The sequence below is a fragment of the Ovis aries genome, chromosome 4 (genome assembly GCF_016772045.2).
Source record: "Ovis aries strain OAR_USU_Benz2616 breed Rambouillet chromosome 4, ARS-UI_Ramb_v3.0, whole genome shotgun sequence".
NCBI lineage: Eukaryota > Metazoa > Chordata > Mammalia > Artiodactyla > Bovidae > Ovis > Ovis aries.
In genome coordinates, this window is record NC_056057.1 from 46,532,282 (window position 1) to 46,553,036 (window position 20,755).

General features: G+C 37.6%; 1 protein-coding gene across 2 annotated transcripts in view; it reads right to left on the reverse strand.

Annotated features, from left to right (window-relative positions):
* The window catches only part of RELN (reelin), a 536,122-nt gene that overhangs the window by 374,483 nt on the left and 140,884 nt on the right, over positions 1 to 20,755 (reverse strand). For both annotated transcript variants that reach the window (XM_004007831.5, NM_001306121.1), the window contains 1 exon segment: positions 11,050 to 11,185. In XM_004007831.5, coding sequence (XP_004007880.2) covers positions 11,050 to 11,185 — 136 coding nt within the window.

Below are 20,755 nucleotides of genomic sequence, written 5' to 3' on the forward strand. Positions count from 1 at the left end.
TGGTCTTAACATTTTGATGCAAAGAAAAGTGTCACACTGATTCTGGTAGCTTTCCCTAATATAACCAGTGCCATTTACAAGGTGGCTTTTTACAAGAAGACACAGGAAGGGATAAAGAAGACAGGAAAAGTTGAAGGGAATAGTTTTGCCTTTTGAATATCTGTAATTAAAAAAATATATGCTGTGTAATTACAGTAATAAAAATAATTTCTTACACCTTTCTGGTGATTAATGAACATATTTTATCTCAAGATTTTACCATACTCCTTAAAACTAAGGATTAAATCCCCAGGAAGCATCTTGACCTCATTTGACAAAATGTTGATAAATAAGAACACACATTAGTCCCTGAACTTTGACTATCTCCTTATCCAAGCCTAATTGGCTATTTAACTTTGATGAAAAACAGGCCTGTGAGGAAATGAGAAGTATCAGTTAGGCTTCTAGCCACTCACTTTTAAGTGCAGATTTTTTTTAATCCTATCATTCAAAGGTATGTTTTTGAAATAACTGTCTCAAGTTGGGGAATGTCTGTTTAAAAAAAAAGAAAACTGGATCAACAGGAAAAAATTAACAGACTTGTAACTTAGGAAACAGATGAAATTCCTCCCTAATAAAATAGCATATCTGGTTTTATCAAACAGTGTGGATACAATCATTTTGGCCTTACATGAGAAGTAATTTATTTTTGCAGTAAGCTATGTATGCATGTTGTGTGCATCCTCAGTCATGTCTGACTCTTTGCAACTCTATGGACTGGAGACCACCAGGTTCCTCCATCCATGGGATTCTCCAGGCAAGAATACTGGAGTGGGTTGCCATATCCTTCTCCAGTGGATCTTCCTGAACAGGGATCTAACCCACATCTCTTGCATCTTCTGCACTGTAAGCAGATTCTTCACCCACTGAGCCACCTGGGAAGCCCAAGCTATGTATAACCAAGACCTAAACAAACATTTCTCCAAAGAAGACATATAGACAGCCAACAAACACATGAAAAGATGCTCAACATTGCTCATTATTAGAGAAATGCAAATCAAAACTATGAGATATCACTTCACACTTGTTAGAATGGCCATCACCAAAAATATGCAAACAATAAATTCTGGAGAGGATGTGGAAAAAAGGGAACCCTCTTGCACTACTGGTGGGAATGTAAATTGATACAACCACATTGGACAACAGCATGCAGATTTCTTAAACAAACTAGGAATAGAACTACCATGTGACCCAGCAATCTCACTACTGGCCATAAACCCTGAGAAAACCATAATTCAAAAAGATACACGTCCCCTATCATTTACTGCAGTACTATTTACAATAGACAGGATATGGAAGCAACTTAGATGTCCATCAATAGATGAATGGATAAAAAAGCTGCGATACATATATACAATGGAATATTACTCATCCATATAAAGGAATGAATGTGAGTCAGTCGAACTGAGGTAGATGAACCTAGAGCCTGTATACAGAGTGAAGTAATTCAGAGAGAGAAAAACAAATATTATATATTAACACATATATATGGAATCTAGAAAAATGGTACTGGTGAACCTATTTGCATGGCAGGAATAGACACACAGATGTAGAGGATGGACTTGTCGACACAGCAGGGGAAAGAGTGTGGGATGAATTGAGAGAGTAGCATTGACTTATATACACTATAGTGTGCAAATTAGATAGTGGGAAGCTGCTGTATAACTCAGGGAGCCCAGCCTGGTGCTCTGTGACAACCTAGAGGGGAGAGAGGACCTAGAGGGGTGGTATGTGGGGGTGAGAGGGAGGCTCCTGAGGAAAGGGAGATACACACACACACACACACACACACACACACACACACACACACACACACACACGGCTGAATAAAACTACCATGTGACCCAGCAATCTCACTGTTTGTTAGCAGAAACCAGTGCAACTTTGTAAAGCAATTATCTTCCAGTTTAAAAAAATTTTTAATACAAAGTAAAATAAAATCTGTATATATCATTAGTGTCCTTATCTATAGGTATGAATCAGTCAGTCATTCAGTCAGTTCAGTTGCTCATTTGTGTCCAACTCTTTGAGACCCTATGAATCGCAGCACGCCAGGCCTCCCTGTCCATCACCATCTCCTGGAGTTCACTCAAACTCACGTCCATCGAGTCGGTGATGCCATCCCGACATCTCATCCTCAGTCATCCCCTTCTCCTCCTGCCCTCAATCCCTCCCAGCATCAGAGTCTTTTCCAATGAGTCAACTCTTCACATGAGGTATGAATGCACTCCCCATAAACGTACCTGTGGAGCAGTTCCCAACCTTATTTCAAACATTTAAGTAACAAGGCAAACATCTCCAATGTTTTCTTCTGATCGATGGAAATAAATGGGCAACCATACTATCTTTCATGAGGAATCCTCCAGACAGACTAGAATGGCTCTCATCAAAAATTAAAGGCACCAGAGATATAGTCTAGGCAGAATTTCAAATCTCTGTATCTGTATCACTTTGAGTATGTTCAGTGTTCAGAAAGTTCTTATGTCTTCAATTTTTTAAGATGATTTTTTGTCTTCTTGTTTAGTGTACTTTTAAGGTCCTTCTAGGAGAATCTTCCTTTAAAATATCAAGTGCTCAAATATGGTCCTCCTCTGAACCTCTTTGGGCCCTTGAGTTCAATTCTTTGTTGTTTCTTCAGTATCTTAAATAGGACACTGCTTGCTTTATACTGTTCTCAGTATAAAGTTTACTGTTTGCAGCGAGTTCATTTAAGGTTAAATCAGCATTAATTTAGACACAAATCTGATCTTCTTTTATGTTCCATTTTAATTCTAATATTATGCTAGCATCTGTCCAAGCAGTTAAATCTAATGCTGTTCAATTTTACCTTTAATTCACACATTCTCTCCCTATATATGATTCCCCTTGTGACAATGGATGGGATATAATCAGCATCCAAAGAATGAACCTATATCATACATATCAAGATCAGGCCCATGTTTGACATATTAATCAGCCACATTTCAGAAGTTTAAATCAGTGCTTGTCCAATATTTCATTAAAAACTCTAGTTTTCATCGTATCAATACCATAGGCATTTTATCATATAAAACAGGTAAGTGATGATTTTAGAGGAAAATGTAGTAAAGTGGCAAAAATCACTTGCTTGAAACTGGATTGTCTTCTGAATCCAGGTTGTGTCAATCACTGAGTTATGTTAAACAAGTTATCTAACATCTCTGTACTTCAATCTGCATGCGTGCTAAGTCACTTCAGTCATGTCCGACTCTGTGTGACCGTATTTTCTCTAGCCTGTCAAGTTTCTCTGTCCATGGGATTCTCCAGGCAAGAACACTAGAGTCGGTTGCCATGTTTTCCTCTAGGGGATCTTCCCAACTCAGGGATCCAACCAGCATCGCCTGCATCTCCTACACTGCAGGCGGATTCTTTACCACTGAGCCACCAGGGAAGGCCTGTACTTCAATCTACTCATCTGTAAACTGAGATAATAATAGCATCTACTTTACAGAATTACTGTGAGGATATAATGGATTAAAGGACATAAACTACTTAGAATAGTGACTGGTATGTAGTAAATTTTCAAAAATATTAGTTAATTTTGTAGTTGTTATTTTACAACTCTATTTCCTTGTTAGTTTCTAATTGTTCGAGTTGCATGCCCTGGAGATTTCTTTCTTTCCCTCCATCCTTTCTTTCCTCCTTCCCTTGTTCTTTTTTCTACCTTTTCACCTCCACCTTCCCCGCCTTAACCTCCTTCTTCCTTCTCCTCCTCCCTCTTTCTATACCACCTCTTCACCCTTGGAAAAAAATTTTAAATTCACATCCAAAAACTTTGGATAAGTTTGAGTTTACTAGTCACTAAAGATTAATCAAATACAAAAGTGAAGACAAACTATATTATTGTAAGATCTGTACACTAAGCAGATCTCTGGATGAAATTATCATTTAAGATGTAAATGTTATCAACTGGTGTCATAAAACTAAGGACAGAATAATTTTAGTTGTACCAGTACAGCTAGCAACTTTATCCTCAAGCCATTCTCTTCTCTCTGTCTCTCACTTGATTATTTGTAATGAGAAAGGCAGTAAAAACACAGTATAAATGATTATGTTGCTAAGTGGTTTATCAATAAAACATGGCTTATTCAGACAGAGTGCCACTTACTCTTTTCTGGGAATGGCACACACAGCATGTTATATAATGGTTTGGTATTTCAGTTCAAATAGTCCATAGTTCTTACTATGAGATTCTTTGAAAAAGGACTCAAATAGATAATTGGGTTTTAAAATCACAGAGTTTGGACCATACACTGGCAATACTAATATGAGGTTGCAGAATTGGGTGCAGTGTCGATTCAACTGCCAGCTCTAGAGAGATGAGAAACTTAGTAAATGATAAATATTAGTTGCTGGATTTCTTCAAATCCAGGACCATCAACCATCATGTGTGTGTGTGCTCAGTTGCTCAATTGTGTTTGACTCTTTGCAATGCCATGGACTGTAGCCTGCCAGCTTCCTCTGTCCATGGATTTTCCAGGCAAGAATACTGGAGGGAGTTTCCATTTTCTTCTCCAGAGGGTGCTCCCAATACAGGAATCAAATCCATGTGGATTCTTTACTACTGAGCCACCAAGGAAGGTGTAAGAAGCAACTTAAGAGATTTCAAAATGTAAAGAAAAAAAAAGTCTGTATTTTAGAATCAGTGAAATATGTCATTATTAGCTATTAAGAAACATTTACTGACTATACTTAATATTTTGTAATAACCTATAAGGGAAAAGGATCTAAAAAGGAATATATATATGCCTGTATGTGCATATATATATGAATTACTGTGCCATACACTTGAAACTAACATGATGTTATAAGTCAACTATACCTCAAGAAATGAAATAAAATAAAAAATAAAGCAAGAAAAAACTTATTGAGGGCCTTCTATTGTCTATAGTTTGGTATTAAGAACTATTAGTTACATAAAAATACCTAAACAGTTCCTGATCTTGGAGGATTTCAAGCCCAGTTATAAAAGAAAATACACATGTGAAAAATTAAATAATGACATGAGTGAACAAACTAAGAGAAACTAAAGAGTCTCTTAATGAAAGTGAAAGAAGAGAGTGAAAAAAGCTGGCTTAATACTCAACATTCAAAAAACTAAGATCATGAGATACCATCCATCACTTCATGGCAAAGAGACGGGGAAAAAATGAAAAAGGTGACAGACTGTTTTCTTTGGATCCAAAATCACTGTGGGCAGAAAAGCCATGAAATTAAAAGACACTTGCTCCTTGGAAGAAAAGCTATGACAAAACTAGATAGCATATTAAAAGGCAGAAATATCACTTTGTCAACAAAGGTTCATCTAGTCAAAGCTATGTTTTTTTCACTAGTCATACATAGATGTGAGAGCTGGTCCATAAAGAAAGCTGAGAGCCAAAGAATTAATGTTTTCAAACTGTGGTGCTGGAGAACACTATTGAGAGTCACTTGGACAGTAAGGAGATCAAATCAGTCAATCCTAAGGGAAGTCAGTCCTGAATATTCACTGGAAAGACTGATACTGAAGCTGAAGCTCCAATACCTGGGGCACCTCATGTGAAGAGATGACTCACTGGAAAAGACCCTGATGCTGGGAAAGATTGAGGGCAGGAGGAGAAGGAGGAGAAGGAGGATGAGATGGTTGGATAGCATCATTGACTCAATGGACATGAGTTTGAGCAAACTCCAGGAAATAGTGAAGCACAGGGAAGCCTGGAGTGCTGCAGTCCATGGGGTTGCAAAGAGTCAGACATGACTGAGCAACTGAACAACAATAACAACAATGAATTAACTAATAATATGAAAAACTCATACAAAGTACATTACAAAAGCATGTAAGTATGGTTGAAGTTTAATTTCCTAAAAGTAATTTTCCCTATCTTAAAAAGTAAAAGCTTTAATTTTGAGGGTTAGTCAGAAAATACAGAATCAAAGTATATTTATGTTCCAAATGCCATAGGATTTTGTGAGTTTGTGTGTGTGTGTCTGATGTTTAAATTAATATTGAACACTAGAAATCTTCAAGTATTGCTGGCCACATACTAATTACAGATACTGATCCTTACATATAGCTCTACTCAACATGTAATAAATACTACAGTAAGAAACAAAGGTAAGAAATTGTAAGACTTTAGCTCAGAAAATTCCAAATGAATTGTTCAGTAGTTCATGTTTAATCTTCAGTTTCCCTATACTCTCTCACAAACTAATTAGGAAAAGAGATCAATAAAAACATCTTGCCCACACAGGAGGCAGCTACTTTATATAACATTCAACATAATCATTGCTTACAATAAGCATAGACTTAAACATTTACCAAGAAAGTTGAAAGGTACAAAGTGCATCATCAAAATTTTATTAGGAAATATAAGTGAGAGTGGGTAAACTTCTTTGTAATCAGTGAAAATTACTTATTACCAAATTATATATTTTTTTACCAAATGCTAATAAAATATTGTTTGGAGTTGAAATGCAATACATTATTTCTAAAAGAATACAATTTGACATCCCAGGAACAGTGATGTCACAAGCCATTCAATATCATTTTAAAATAGATTAAATTAAAAACTGTATCTATTTAGAATTACGCAGTTCTGTACAGCTGGCACAGATTTACTTTGTGTTTTTTCAAAAAAAGTAATACTTGTTTTAAATGAAGAGCTTATGAATGGCAAGAATTTAAATTATCCTAATAAGTGCCAACACGAGTAAGACAAAGTGTCCCAAAAAAGAGTCAGAGGTTACTATTAAACTAAAGAAATAGACCACATTGTACAACAGATACAATGCTGGCACTCCATATCCCTAGATTTTTCCCTGTATACATAAACCATAGATATAGAGGGTCCACTCTACCCTGCTGTTTAATATAAGGGACTTGAGAACATGTGAAAGGTCCTAGAATAACCCCTTCCCCAGTCTCCTAGGATACAGAATTCAAAGGATATTTTCTGTAATTCCTGTGTATATAAGTCCTTGAACCAACTGAGGAGGAATCATGAAGAAATAAGAATTTGTCCTTTTCCAATCTAATCTAATAGAAAAAGCTATGGCAAAACCAACACAATACTGTAAAGTAATTAACATCCAATTAAAATAAATAAATTTATATTTTAAAAAATAAATCAAATATCAGTAAATAGTAAAATATAGTCAGCATTATAACAGAGTTGGGCTTCCCAGGTGGCATTAATGGTAAAGAACCCACCTGCCAATGAAGGAGACGAAGAGACATAAATTCAATCCCTGGGTCAGAAAGATCCCCTGGGAAAGGGCATGACAACCCACTCCAGTATTCTTGCCAAGAGAATCATATGGACAGAGGAGCCTGGCTGGTTATAGTCCATAGAGTCGCAAAGAGTCAAACATAACTGAAGTGACTTAGTACACATGCATGACACAGTTATAAGCAAAATGTGACAATACATATCAATTCTGTTGCTGATATCTCAGAAAGCTTTATAGAAGATTTTTACTTAAGAATGAATGGCAGCTTGAAGAATGAGTAAGAATTTAACAATTGAATTTGAGAGAATATGCATTCCAAACTAAGGGAAAAGCATGGAAAAAGAGAAAAAGTCAGGGAATGTTTAGGGAATTGTGGGATGTGCTGCCCATTTGTGACCATCAGGAGGCAGAGGTAATGGGAGACAAGAAAGAAGCTGATAAACTGCAAGATTTGAAAGCGCCATTAAATCCACTCCAAAAAGCTGGCCATTAGAAGAAAGTCTTAGGCTACAAAAGTTTTGAGCAATCACACTTTGTGCCTTAGGAAGATTAACTGTGAGATGGACTGGATGAGAAATAGACTGGAGGTAAACCAGTTAGCAACCTATTGCAAGCACCTTAGCAAGAGGTACTGGAAAGAAAGGGTTCAAGGGCGAAAAACTTTCTGAGGGAGAAAATGATGGGATTAAATGTCAACCAGCCGGGTGGGTGAATCTGATGTTTGCAGCCTGAGTAACCCAGAGGATAGGCAGAGAGAATATATAATCAATGAAATGACAAACAGCCTTGACAATGAACTGTATATTATTAAGGGAGAAGAAAAGTAAAGTAAATGTCGCTCAGTCGTGTCCGACTCTTTGCTACCCCAGTGACTACAGCCTACCAGGTTCCTCCATCCATGGGATTTTCCAGGCAACAATACAGGAGTGGGTTGCCATTTCCTTCTCCAGAAGATCTTCCCAACCCAGGGATCAAACCCAGGTCTCCCACGTTGTAAGAAAAGGCAGTGGTAAATTTTGGAGTATTCAGGTTTTACAGGATCTTTCTGTCTGAGGAGAAGGCTAGCATAGAAGAGTATTCAAGATGAATTCCAGCCCTGTTTCACCTGGCTGCCCATAAAATAGCTGTTTCAGAACTTATTCCATTAGCCTACTCATCTATTCAACAAATATTTAGGTAGTGCTTCCAGTGTGTGCAGGAACTGTATTAGATAACTGGGGTGAATCAGTAAACAAAACAGAAAACCATTCTTACCTTCAAGGAAACTGCATTTCAGCACAAACAATCAGACAATAAATAACATGCATAAATAAATGAAGTATATCATGTGTTAGAACTGAAAAAAATACAGTGGGAGAAAAAAAGAGATAAGAAAGATGAGAAGTGATGATTGTGTGGCAGGAGTAGGGGAATAATCTGCATTGAGAGATATCACAAGTCACAGACTCTGAACCACAGTGCAGAGTTTATCTAAGGATGCTACTGGGACACTGCTCACTACCCTTCCCTGTTTCCTCCTGATGAGCACAGGAGAGATTCAGTAAGTTTCTATACAGTTCTGACTTCTTACCACCATGAATCAGCTAACTGTTTATGTTTTCCTCCTGGCACTTGTGGCTCAGTTCAGTTCAGTCGCTCAGTCGTGTCCAACTCTTTGCGTCCCCATGAATCTCAGCACGCCAGGCCTCCCTGTCTATCACCGACTCCCGAAGTTCACTCAGACTCATATCCATTGAGTCAGTGATGCCATCCAGCCATCTCATCCTCTGTCATCCCCTTCTCCTCCTGCTCTCAATCCCTCCCAGCATCAGAGTCTTTTCCAATGAGTCAACTCTTCGCATGACGTGGCCAAAGTACTGGAGTTTCAGCTTTAGCATCATTCCTTCCAAAGAAATCCCAGGGCTGATCTCCTTCAGAATGGACTGGTTGGATCTCCTTGCAGTCCAAGGGACTCTCAAGAGTCTTCTCCAATACCACAGTTCAAAAGCATCAGTTCTTTGGCACTCAGCTTTCTTCATAGTCCAACTCTCACATCCATACATGACCACTGGGAAAACCATAGCTTTGACTAGACGGACTTTAGTTGGCAAAGTAATGTCTCTGCTTTTCAATATGCTATCTAGGTTGGTCATAACTTTTCTTCCAAGGAGTAACCGTCTTTTAATTTCATGGCTGCAATCACCATCTGCAGTGATTTTGGAGCCCCACAAAATAAAGTCTGACACTGTTTCCACTGTTTCCCCATCTATTTCCCATGAAGGGATGGGACCGGATGCCATGATCTTCGTTTTCTGAATGTTGAGCTTTAAGCCAACTTTTTCACTCTCCTCTTTCACTTTCATCAAGAGGCTTTTGAGTTCCTCTTTACTTTCTGCCATAAGGGTGGTGTCATCTGCATATCTGAGGTGATTGATATTTCTCCTGGCAATCTTGATTCCAGCTTGTGTTTCTTCCAGTCCAGCATTTCTCATGATGGACTCTTCATATAAGTTAAATAAGCAGGGTGACAACATACAGCCTTGACGTACTCCTTTTCCTATTTGGAACCACTTGTGGCTAGGTTTAGCTAAAAGCTGAATCTCTAAATTTCTAGTCTTCTTCTAAACTGTGTGTGGATCCTCATAACATTTTTTTTTGTATCTGTTTTCATCTTATTTTCTGAAAATCATTTCCCTATTGTTTTCATTTCTTCACATACTTTTATCTTATTGAATTTTTATTTTTGCAATTTTGGCCTTTTTTGTTACCAAAATGAGTGGTTTTAATTAAGGTTAAACCTGCTAAAATAATACCTTTAAATAGTTACTATATACATAACCTCAGAGAGGTTATGTAACCAAGCAGGACTCTACGGGGCCTTTGCAGACAGACCACTGCATGTCCTACTCCTGCCTCTTGTGTGTGTGTGTGTGTGTGTGTGTGTGTGTGTGTGTGTGTGTGTGTGTGTGTGTGTGTGTGTGTGTGTTAGTTGCTCAGTCGGGTCTGACTCTTTGTGACTCCATGGACTGTAGCCCACCAGGCTTCTCTGTGCATGGAATTCTCCAGGCAAGAATACTGGAGTGGGTTGCCATTTCCTTCTCCAGAGGATCTTCCCAACCCAGGGACTGAACATGGGTCTCCTGCACTACAGGTAGACACTTTACCATTTGAGCTACTAGGGAAGCCTATGCATGCCTGCCTGTTACTTGTAGAAAAATTTTAGCCTCCCAGGCCTTCCCCAAGTGCCAAAGCATAAATTTAATCAGAGAAGAAAATGCAGAAACAAAGGAAAACAGTCAAGCAAGACAAAATTATAATAGTTTAGCTATTAAACAAATTAAAGGACCTTGAGTTCCTCCTCAAGAGCTTCAGGTAATATCGTGAGCCATAGCCTTTGAGCTACTTTGCAGATATTGAAACCCCCACCAGGTAGAAGTTAACTGTATGCTGCCACAAGCATCTTGACTCCAGACTGGTTGGAACCAGAAGGTTGATGATACTGACTTCTTATTGCCTTACCATCAACCAATCAGAAGAAGGTCCACGAACTGATCACACACCCTGCAACCTTCTCCCTCATCCTGTCTTTAAAAACCTTTTCCTAAAAATCACTGGGGAGTTCAGGTCTCTTGAGCACCAGCTACCTGGACTCCTTCCTTGGTGCCTTGTGATAAACATTGTACTTCCCTTCACCACAAGATGCTGTCCATTGACTGATTTTACTGTACACAGGTGGGTAGATCCAAGTTTGGTTTGATAACACATTTGCCTTCTGTACCAGTCACAGACACGTTGGGTACTTACATGAAATTCACACAGCCTGTACCAGCAGGTGGAGCAATCCAGACGAAGCTGAGGTTGGTTGTGGGCAGATGACTCACATGAGAAGCCACCACACTGCACATAAACTGGTTACCAAATTGGTGGTCAGACATGATACCTGACAAACAGAAAGGAAAGGGTGTTGTTAGAAAAACAACAAAACAAAGTCCTTTATATGATGGCATAACAATATTTTCTGGTTCTTTTATGTTAATATTCAACATGCTATCTGGCTTCCCTATAAGTTGTGTGGTTTTCTATTTTCTATTGTCAGAAGGAAATTAATCATTTAAAACATTATTGTTAAGAAGCAATCTACTAAACTACTTGTTATAATATTTGCTTAATTTTGATTTTGTTGATTGGTCTTTACCCATCACCAAAGACCACTAGAATCACACCTGCAGTGAAACAAGGTTGGACTTATTGGAAGTGTTTGCAGCAAGAGTCATCAAATACTGCTGAGAATCTGGAGGTATCTCAGTAGGAGGATGTTAGCAGGAGCTTGTTAAAATATTTGGGTTTGTATTAGATTATTTCCTGATTATAGTGCTAAAAGTCCTGCACCCTGGGAACCCCCTCAGTCTTGTTGGGGAGGTTCCAGGGAAAGGTGGTTTTGATTCCAGTCTTGGTATTATTAGAAATTAGGAGCAATTTTATCACTGAGTATCTTCATTTTTTATCTATGAGACATGAGGAACAGAGAAGAGCTAAAGCTGAGGCTGATAACAGCAGCAGCAATCACATTAGCATGGAGAGGGAATGTTCATCACGCTTTTGGCTTGTACTGTGTTCTTGCTTTTGTCTGTGTTCAGGCATGATTAAAAAGTGGTCTTGTTCTTGTCTTAAACCACATCAACTCTGTCTCAGAGTAGATAACCTATGAAACCACTCTTTTTCAACACGAGATCATCATGACATAGCTGAGTACCAGGTCAGCTCCCAGCTGAATTATCAGGAGATGCTTTTTCTCCTTTATAATAAGATGTTCTTCTCATGTTTACCTCAGATATAAAATATGAATAGGTAACTCAACACTAAGAAAATGAACTTGATTTTTAAAAACAGGCAAAAAAGTTATACAGATGGCAGGTAGGCATATGAAAAGATGTTCAATATCATATGTCATTAGAGAATTACAAATTAAAACAATGAAATGCCACTACACACCTAATATTTGACCAAAGTCCAAAATAATGACAGTCCTAAATGCTGGAGCAACAGGAATTCTTATTCATTGCCAGTGAGAATACAAAATGGTATAGCTACTTTGGAAGATAGTTTTGCATTTTCTTACAAATATAGACATACTCTTAACCATATAATCCAGAAATCACACTCCTTGGTATTCAAATACACTGGAAATTTATGTCCACTCAGAAACCTGCACATGGATGTATATAGCAGTTTTATTCATAACTGTCAAAACTGGGAAGCAACCAAGACATCCTTTAGTAAGTGAATGGGTAAATAAAGTGTGGTACATACAAACAATGGAATATTATTCAGAGCTGAAAGGAAATGAGCTATCAAGCCCTGAAAAAGCATGAATAAGTGTTGTGCTGTCCTGTGCTGTGCTAAGTCACTTCATTGTGTCCAACTCTTTGCAACCCTATGGACTACAACCCTCCAGGCTCCTCTATCCACGGGATTCTCCAGGCAAGAATACTGAAGTGCATTGCCAGGCCCTTCTCAAATTAAAAAGTTCATATTATTAAATGAAAGAAGCCAGTATGAACTACATGCTGTATGATTCCAACCATGTGACATTTTGGAAAAGGCAAAATTACAGAGACTGTGGTTGCTAGGGGTTGGGAGGGAAGATGGGAGATATGAATAAGCAGAGCACAGAGAAATTTAGGCCAGTGAAACTATTCTATATACTAATACAATGGTGAATACACAACACCAAAAATGAAACCTAGTGTAAAGTATGGACTTTGAGTGACAGTGATGGGTCAGTGCAGGTTGATCTGTTATAACAAAGATACCACTGAGGTGTAAGACACCCAGAAGGTTGGAGGAGGGTGGTGTATGGAAAATCTATGTACCTTTTACTCAATTTTCCTGTGACCTAAAACTTCTCTAAAAATAAAGTATGTTAATAAAAAACATTGCCATGAGTGGATAGTTAAAAATTTAATAAAATCGGCTTTGTGAACTTGGGTAAACAGCTTCTCTCTGAGACAGTTTTCTAGTCTATAAAATTAAAGCACCATGTCCACTCCATCCTAAAGTTATTTGGAGAATTAAATTACCCAATACATATGGAAGCATCTGGTACAGTACTTCCATGTTTGAACAGGTGCCTTACCTACATGCCATCACAACAGTCCATACATCACTCCATCATACTCTTGACCACCTCTACAGAGAGTCTATCAGGGAGTATGTCTTCAATCTTTGTATTTCAAGCAACTATCACAATGTATGACACACTTCAGATACTCAAGAAATATTTTCTAAATAAATATAAAACAAATAACTATAAAAATAAAAGATAATATAAATTATACACATATGTTATAGCAACTAATGAAACAGAATCTTCTAGAATAGCAAGTTGTTCAGAATAGGTCATACTGGCCAAAAAATTGAAGAACAAGTATATATTTTGACATATCCTAATAATGCTCTTTTTTCTCATTCAAATATATACATATATAAATGTAAATTTATATACAAATTTAAGCTGTATCTTGCAACAAAAGGATGAAAGTCACCAAGTCAGAGAAACCACAAGGTTAGAGAAGATGACAGACTTCCAGGGAAATCATAGAGTGCCGAAGGAGACTCAGTAGCTGTGACTAAGGAATTGCCATGCCTCTCTGGTCAGGCATAAAGCAGGGACCCAGTGTATGGGAAATGACACATCTGCAGGAGTCAGCCTGGCCAGAAAGGAAAAGCAAAAGTTACAGCCGTAATTATGTGGGAAGGGAAATGAATCAAACAAAATAAGGTTTCAGGGTCTCAGAACCTTGGTAACAGGATTCATATTCAAATACCTCCTCACTCCTCAAAGCTCCTCTGAGAAAGTGAGTCAATGTCTAGACTGCATATTATTTGAAAGAGTTTTATAAGGTAGATATAGAATTGCAATTGCCTCATGCCCTGCCGTGGGTAAATACTCTATAGGATAACATTCTTGCAATCCAACCGTCCAGCACAGCAGTTCTCCAACTTGGCTACACAGCAGCATCACCTAAAGAGATAGAATAAATACCAGTTCCCAGACATTCTGAGTGAGTCAGCAAAGAAAACAATATTTACAGAATCCCTGTGTTGCATCAAATGTTGGGTTAGACCATATTTAGGTACACAGAAGAAATACAGGACATTGTCCCGACCTTGAAATGACTTCAGCTGAGAAGAGAGAACTGCAATAAGCTAACATTCTAAATAAAAACAACTGGAAAATAAGCAAGCACTAACTGGGTAATATTTGTGAAAAATACAAAAGAGAAGAGAAAGAGTGATTAATGTGGACAACTATAAGGACAACTAATGCTTCTTGAGCACTTACTATGGCCTGATACTATTCTAAGCACTTCATGAACTTGTTTAAGGCTTTTGAACAATCCTATGCAGTAAGAGCTGTTATTTTCTCCATTTTACCCATTAGTAAAATAAGATAATGGAGGTAAAAATTCACCTATAGTTTATATAGCAATGGCAGTACAGCCTAGATGCAAACCAGCACCCTTGCTGCACAGTCAGAAATGACTCTGTTAACAACAAGGTCCTATTGCAGAGCATGGGGAACTGTATTCAATATCTTATAGTAAATCATGATAGAAAAAGTAAAAAAGAAATGGCTCTGTTGAAGAGTTGAGTTTTGAGGGAAAAGCTAAGATTTCCCACATTTGTTCATGCACATGAGGCAGTGGAGCATAAGCACAAGACTGTCCCCTTAGCTCTGTTGCCCGCTGCTGCATGACCTTGGTCAGGGTGCTCCCTCTCAAGCTTCAGTTCCAACGACCATAAACTGCTGGTCCATGATCACTAAGACTCCTTTCAGTTCCTTAGCTCTCTGAGTACAATTTAAATGAACAGAAGAAAAATAGGAGGACAGCTCACAAAGGCAGATATAACGGGCAGAGGTAGGCACATAATGAGATCCAGGAGAAGGAGAGGAGTCAATGTCAGCTTCCAGTGTTCTGTGAAACATAATTTACTGCATCCGCCATAGTGATCTTTTAAATGGCTTTCATGTCATGAAAGACATGCACCATATAAGTAATAAATGTGATTTGGAAGCCTACTCTTGGGTAACTTTAATTTGAATTTGATAATGAATTTAAAGGTATGATGGTGTTTTCCCCTGCTGCATGCTGGATAATAGGATATATATATTGAATTTTAAAATTACTTGAAAAAGAGAAAATCAGATATATGATAAAAGAATTTAATTACACTGTGAATCTCAGGGAGGTATATACACATAAAATACATATGTGTATAATGTAGTTACAGTCAATGTTTTATTTTCATTGTTGTGGCTATGTGCAAACTTTCATACAAAATTGTTTTCTGTGGAATTCTTTCACAAGAGAATTGGACCATGAGAGAAAGAAAGCACTTCAGGAAGTATGGCTTTCTTGGTCTAACTTTGGACAAAAAAATAAAGTATATCTTTCAAACTGTGAGTCTCTGTGAGATTGATAACTGTCTTGACAGATTTTAAAACACTGATATTACAGATATATTTTCCTTATCATGTATACACATGTGAAAATAGGAATATTCACAATCTAGTTATGATTTCTGTATCAAGAAATAATATAACTTGATAAAACAACTATTCATTTGACAAAGCATGAATGTTTTTAATTCGTTAAGTTCTTCAAACCACTGCATATCAAGTTTAAAAATATCTAGCACTTGTTTTCTTGAAGTTGTGGCTAAAGGATAGAAATCCATATAAGAATTTCCTTTATCCACATTATACTTCTGCAAGATTAGGCTTACAATGTCTTTAATTGTTCTCAAGATGCTTCCATGATACCTTTTAAGACAGTGATACACATTTCTATGCCTTCCAGGATGTCATTTTTCCTTGACATGTCTTCAGTTATTTTAAGTTTATGACTAAACCTTGTATGAACTCCATTTTCCCTCAGGAATACTCTTCTATGCTTTTAATGTGCATACCTTGGGTCTTCAGAGCTTTAACTAGAATTTCTATCATTCCTCCATCTTGAAAATAAAATGTACATATCCTTATAAAAATGTAGGCTATTTACTTCCAAGAAATACTCTGAAGACTTTATTACCAAAAAATAACCAAGGTAGTAGGAAAATTACACATTCATGTTGGGTATATTTTATAGATTAAAGATGTGGATTACTCCAATCTGTTCAGTCTGTTATTTGCCATGGTTATTGTTCAAGTGGGTAGAAGCATGTCCTGGCTTTTTGTGGAATTCAAGAAATAAAGCATCTGGGGATGGGATATCATGAAATAAAGGGAAAGTACGTTAAGATTAGAGATTTTTGATTTGTGATAAATGTAACCTTCATATATAAAAATGATAAAATTTTAAAATAAGTATTTTACTGTTTAAAAAAGACTTTCAGAAAGTATGGTAGAATATTTGTCAGGAAGTTCAGTAAATATGTTAACCTTTGTCTATATAAAAAGTGTAAGAAAAAACATATATTTAAGATGCTTCGTTTCCTTTTATTTTCATCATTTGCTCTTTGTTTAAAAGGGCTATCTAATCAACACCACACTATAAAGCAATTATCCTCCATAATAAATACAATTTAAAAAGAAAAAAAGGATATCTAAAAACTTACATCAATTAATAAAAAAGCAGACTCTTCCAAAAATGCAGTCTGGAAAGTTAGTCTTAAATTTTAAGTGAAGAGAGAAAATGAATTATGGAGTTCCTTTATGTCATCCTTTAACCTTTTCATCTGATTCAAATATGAATAAATGTTTACTTATAGCATCTGTCTTGTCTATTATTTGCCTTCTTTGCTAGGTTAACGTACACAAATATCTCAGCAAAGCTAAACATGATTTTATATGCTGAAAAGTAATCACTGAACTTCCTGAAAACATCCTCATTGCAGCTTATCTGTGAAGTACCAGCCTGACGAAAATGGATATGAAAAGAACAGCTTTCAAGTAGTGCTACAAGATAATGAAGAGTATGTGTGCCCACACTCACACTCATGCAGTGGGTGTATTTAACTTTTGAAGCACTGATTTGAAGGCAATTCAGTTTCAGATTTAAATCTAGAAGCAAAAAAGTTCTAAAATCTCTAAAAAAAATCATTCTGGAAGTGTATGTTCTATGGGCATATGTTAGAAAATGCATGAGAATCCATGCTCAAAGAATTTATTCTAAGTTAACCTGATTCTTTCCTCACTCAGTACAAAGCTGATAATTCCTGCTGTTGCCCTCCCTCCGCATCCCTCTCCAAGCACTACCATTTATCAAACGCCCTGTCTGTGCAGGTGTTTTACCCATATTATTATCTTACTACTACCGCAGAGGCAGTAGAAGGGAAAGTTTGAGAGCACAGACACTGGAGGCAATCAGCCTTTGTTCCACTACCAAGGAACTGCGGAATCTTAGGCCAGTTACTCAACACTCTGAAAAGAAAAAACAAAACAAAACAAAACAAAACACTCTGTTCCTTACTTTCCTCTCCAGGAAAATGCAGATGATAATATTAGGGTGGCTTGAAGATTAAATGAGCACACACACACACACACACACAGTCAGTACTATATGTGTTAGCTGTTATTATCATTCCCACTTAAAAGATACAGGAGAATTACCAAGAACCAGTGGATTTTAATAACTTGCCAACATTTAAACACATGTCAATAATAGTGCTAGCAAACAGAACTGAAACACAAATCCATCTGCTATCCGCACTTCCACTGGCTTCTTCCCTCCTTCTGTCCTTCAGTGTCAGTACTTCAATTCTAGGACAGACCCCTGTGCTGATTCAAGAGAACTCTAAATCCAGAAATCAAACAGAAACCATCTGAGAGTGAACCTGAATAGAGGGCCTTCCTCCAGGCACAAACTCAAGTGCTCTCCACTCCTCCTCCACCTTTCTGTCTTCAAAGACATTAATTTCTCACCAGATAGTTATTGGATAACTTTTTTCCTATTGGCAGACATGTCCTTGAATTAGGTACTGTTGTGAGTGAGACATTTTCAGGTCAAAATTGCTCAGTAAGGGGCAAAGTCATCCAGTTACACTTAGGTCTATGTGGCCTAAACATCGAGTTTAACAAAGCAGCAGCATCCTTTCCAAAGAGCTATGTAAAGTCTGTACTGTCTTTAATTGAAGCTCTCTGGTCCACTGTTTCAGAGTATATTTCTGCTGTCTTTCCTCCTAATATTGCATACTCTGCCTCTCCTCTTAAAAGTTGCTCAGTGGTGAGGTCAAGTGCTCTGTAGGAAGCATTACTACGACCAAAGCCAGTGAAGGTGATGGAATTCCAGCTGAGCTGTTTCAAATCCTGAAAGATGATGCTGTGAAAGTGCTGCACCCAATATGTCAGCAAATTTGGAAAACTCAGCAGTAGCCACAGGACTGGAAAAGGTCAGTTTTCATTCCAGTTCCAAAAGAAGGGCAATGCCAAGGAATGTTCAAATGATCATACACTTGCATTCATTTCACATGCTGGCAAGGTTATGCTCAAAATCCTGTAAGCTATGCTTCAGAAGTATCTGAATTGAGAAATTCCAGATGAACAAGCTGGGTTTAAAAAAGGTAGAGGAATCAGAGATCAAATTGCCAACATCTGTTGGATCATGGAGAAAGCATGAGAGTTCCAGAAAAACATTTACTTCTGCTTCATTGACTAGACTAAAGCCTTTGACTCATGAATCACAACAAACTCTGGAAAATTTTTAAAGAGATGGGAATACCAGGCTACCTTACCTGTCTCCTAAGAAACCTGTATCCAGATCAAGAAACAACAGTTAGAACCGGACATATGAAAACTGATTGGTTCAAAATTGGGAAAGGAGTACAACAAGGCTGCATATTGTCACCCTGCTTATTTAACTTATATGCAGAGTACATCATGCAAAATGCCAAGCTGGATGAATCACAAGCTGGAATCAAGATTGCCAGCAGAAATATCAACAATCTCAGACACACAGATGATACCACTCTAATGGCAGAAAGTGAAGAGGAACTAAAGAGCCTCTTGATGGGGGTGAAAGTGGAAAGTGAAAAAGCTGGCTTGGAACTCAACACTTAAAAAACTAAGATCATAGTATCTGGTCCCATCACTTCATGGCAAATAAAAGGGGAAAAGGTAGAACCAGTGACAGATTTTGTTTTCTTGAGCTCCAAAATCACAGAAGACAGTGACTGAAGGCATGAAATTAAAAGAAGAAGAAGAGCTATGAGAAACCTATACAGAATATTATAAAACAAAGACATCATTTTGCCAATAAAGGTCTGCCTAGTCAAAGCTATGGTTTTCCCAGTAGTCATATACAATGAGAGTTGGACCATAAAGAAAGTTGAGCACTGAAGAATTGATGCTTTCTAACTGTGGTGTTGGAGGAAATTCTTGAGAGTCCCTTGCACTGCAAGGAGATCAAACCAGTCAATTCTATAAAAAAAAAAATCAACCCTGAATATTCATTAGAAGGACTGATACTGAAGCTGAAGCTCCAATACTTTGGCCACCTAATGTGGAGAGCAAATTCATTGGAAAAGATCCTGATTCTGGGGAAGATTGAAGGCAAAAGAAGAAGACGGCAGAGGATGAGATGGTTAGATAACATCACTGACTCAATGGACATGAATCTGAGCAAACTCCAGGAAGTAATGAAGGACAAGGAAGTCTGGTGTGCTGCAGTTCATGGGGCCACAAAGAGTCAGACCTGATTTAGTGACCGAACAACAAGATGATAATCTCTACATGTTGTCTGCCCAAGCCTTTCCAAACTAATTGTACTACAGTGGCCACCATATATAACTATATTCCCCTCATTTTCATTGCTGTACTTGGCTGAATCTGGATTTCTCCACAGTTGGTCCCCACTTCCTCCTGCATACTTCTATATTCAAGTCTCATAAGTGTTGGTCTAGTAGGTAGAAACTAAGCTACATGGAAATTCTATTTGGGGATGGTGATACTAACAATATGGGAAACTATATAAAAATGTTGGGCAATCATAGATGACTTATGTCTACTTCATTCAGAGGGCAATTTCAAAGTCTATGAAGTTTTGGATTTCTTGATCCAAAAATGGCTGAAATAACTGATAGTCCCAAAAGACCACAGCTTTTAGAACTATTTCCATGAATCTATAGTTTGAGTTCTTTATCCTTTACCTTGAACAGGCATTCTGCCACAGGAAAAGTACTGCTCAGTCTATTTGATGGACAGGAACAAAAGCTCCCCATACCCTTCCTGCAAAGCCCAATAGATTTCCCCAAAAGTCACATCAGGACAGAAGATGTGCCTCTGGTTTCTAACTCCAGATGGTGTAAATCTGGAACAAATGATTATCAGAGTTCCTATTAAAGGAGTAACATCAATGAGTCAGCATAATATTTATTATCTCAGCTAAAAAATACTACTTACCTCATCTTGGAGTCACTTCAGTCTATCATCAAGTTTTTCTGATGTTACCTCAAAAATTTTTCAACTGTGTCCCCTCTTACCTACCCTTTTCCACTATGCCTTTATTTC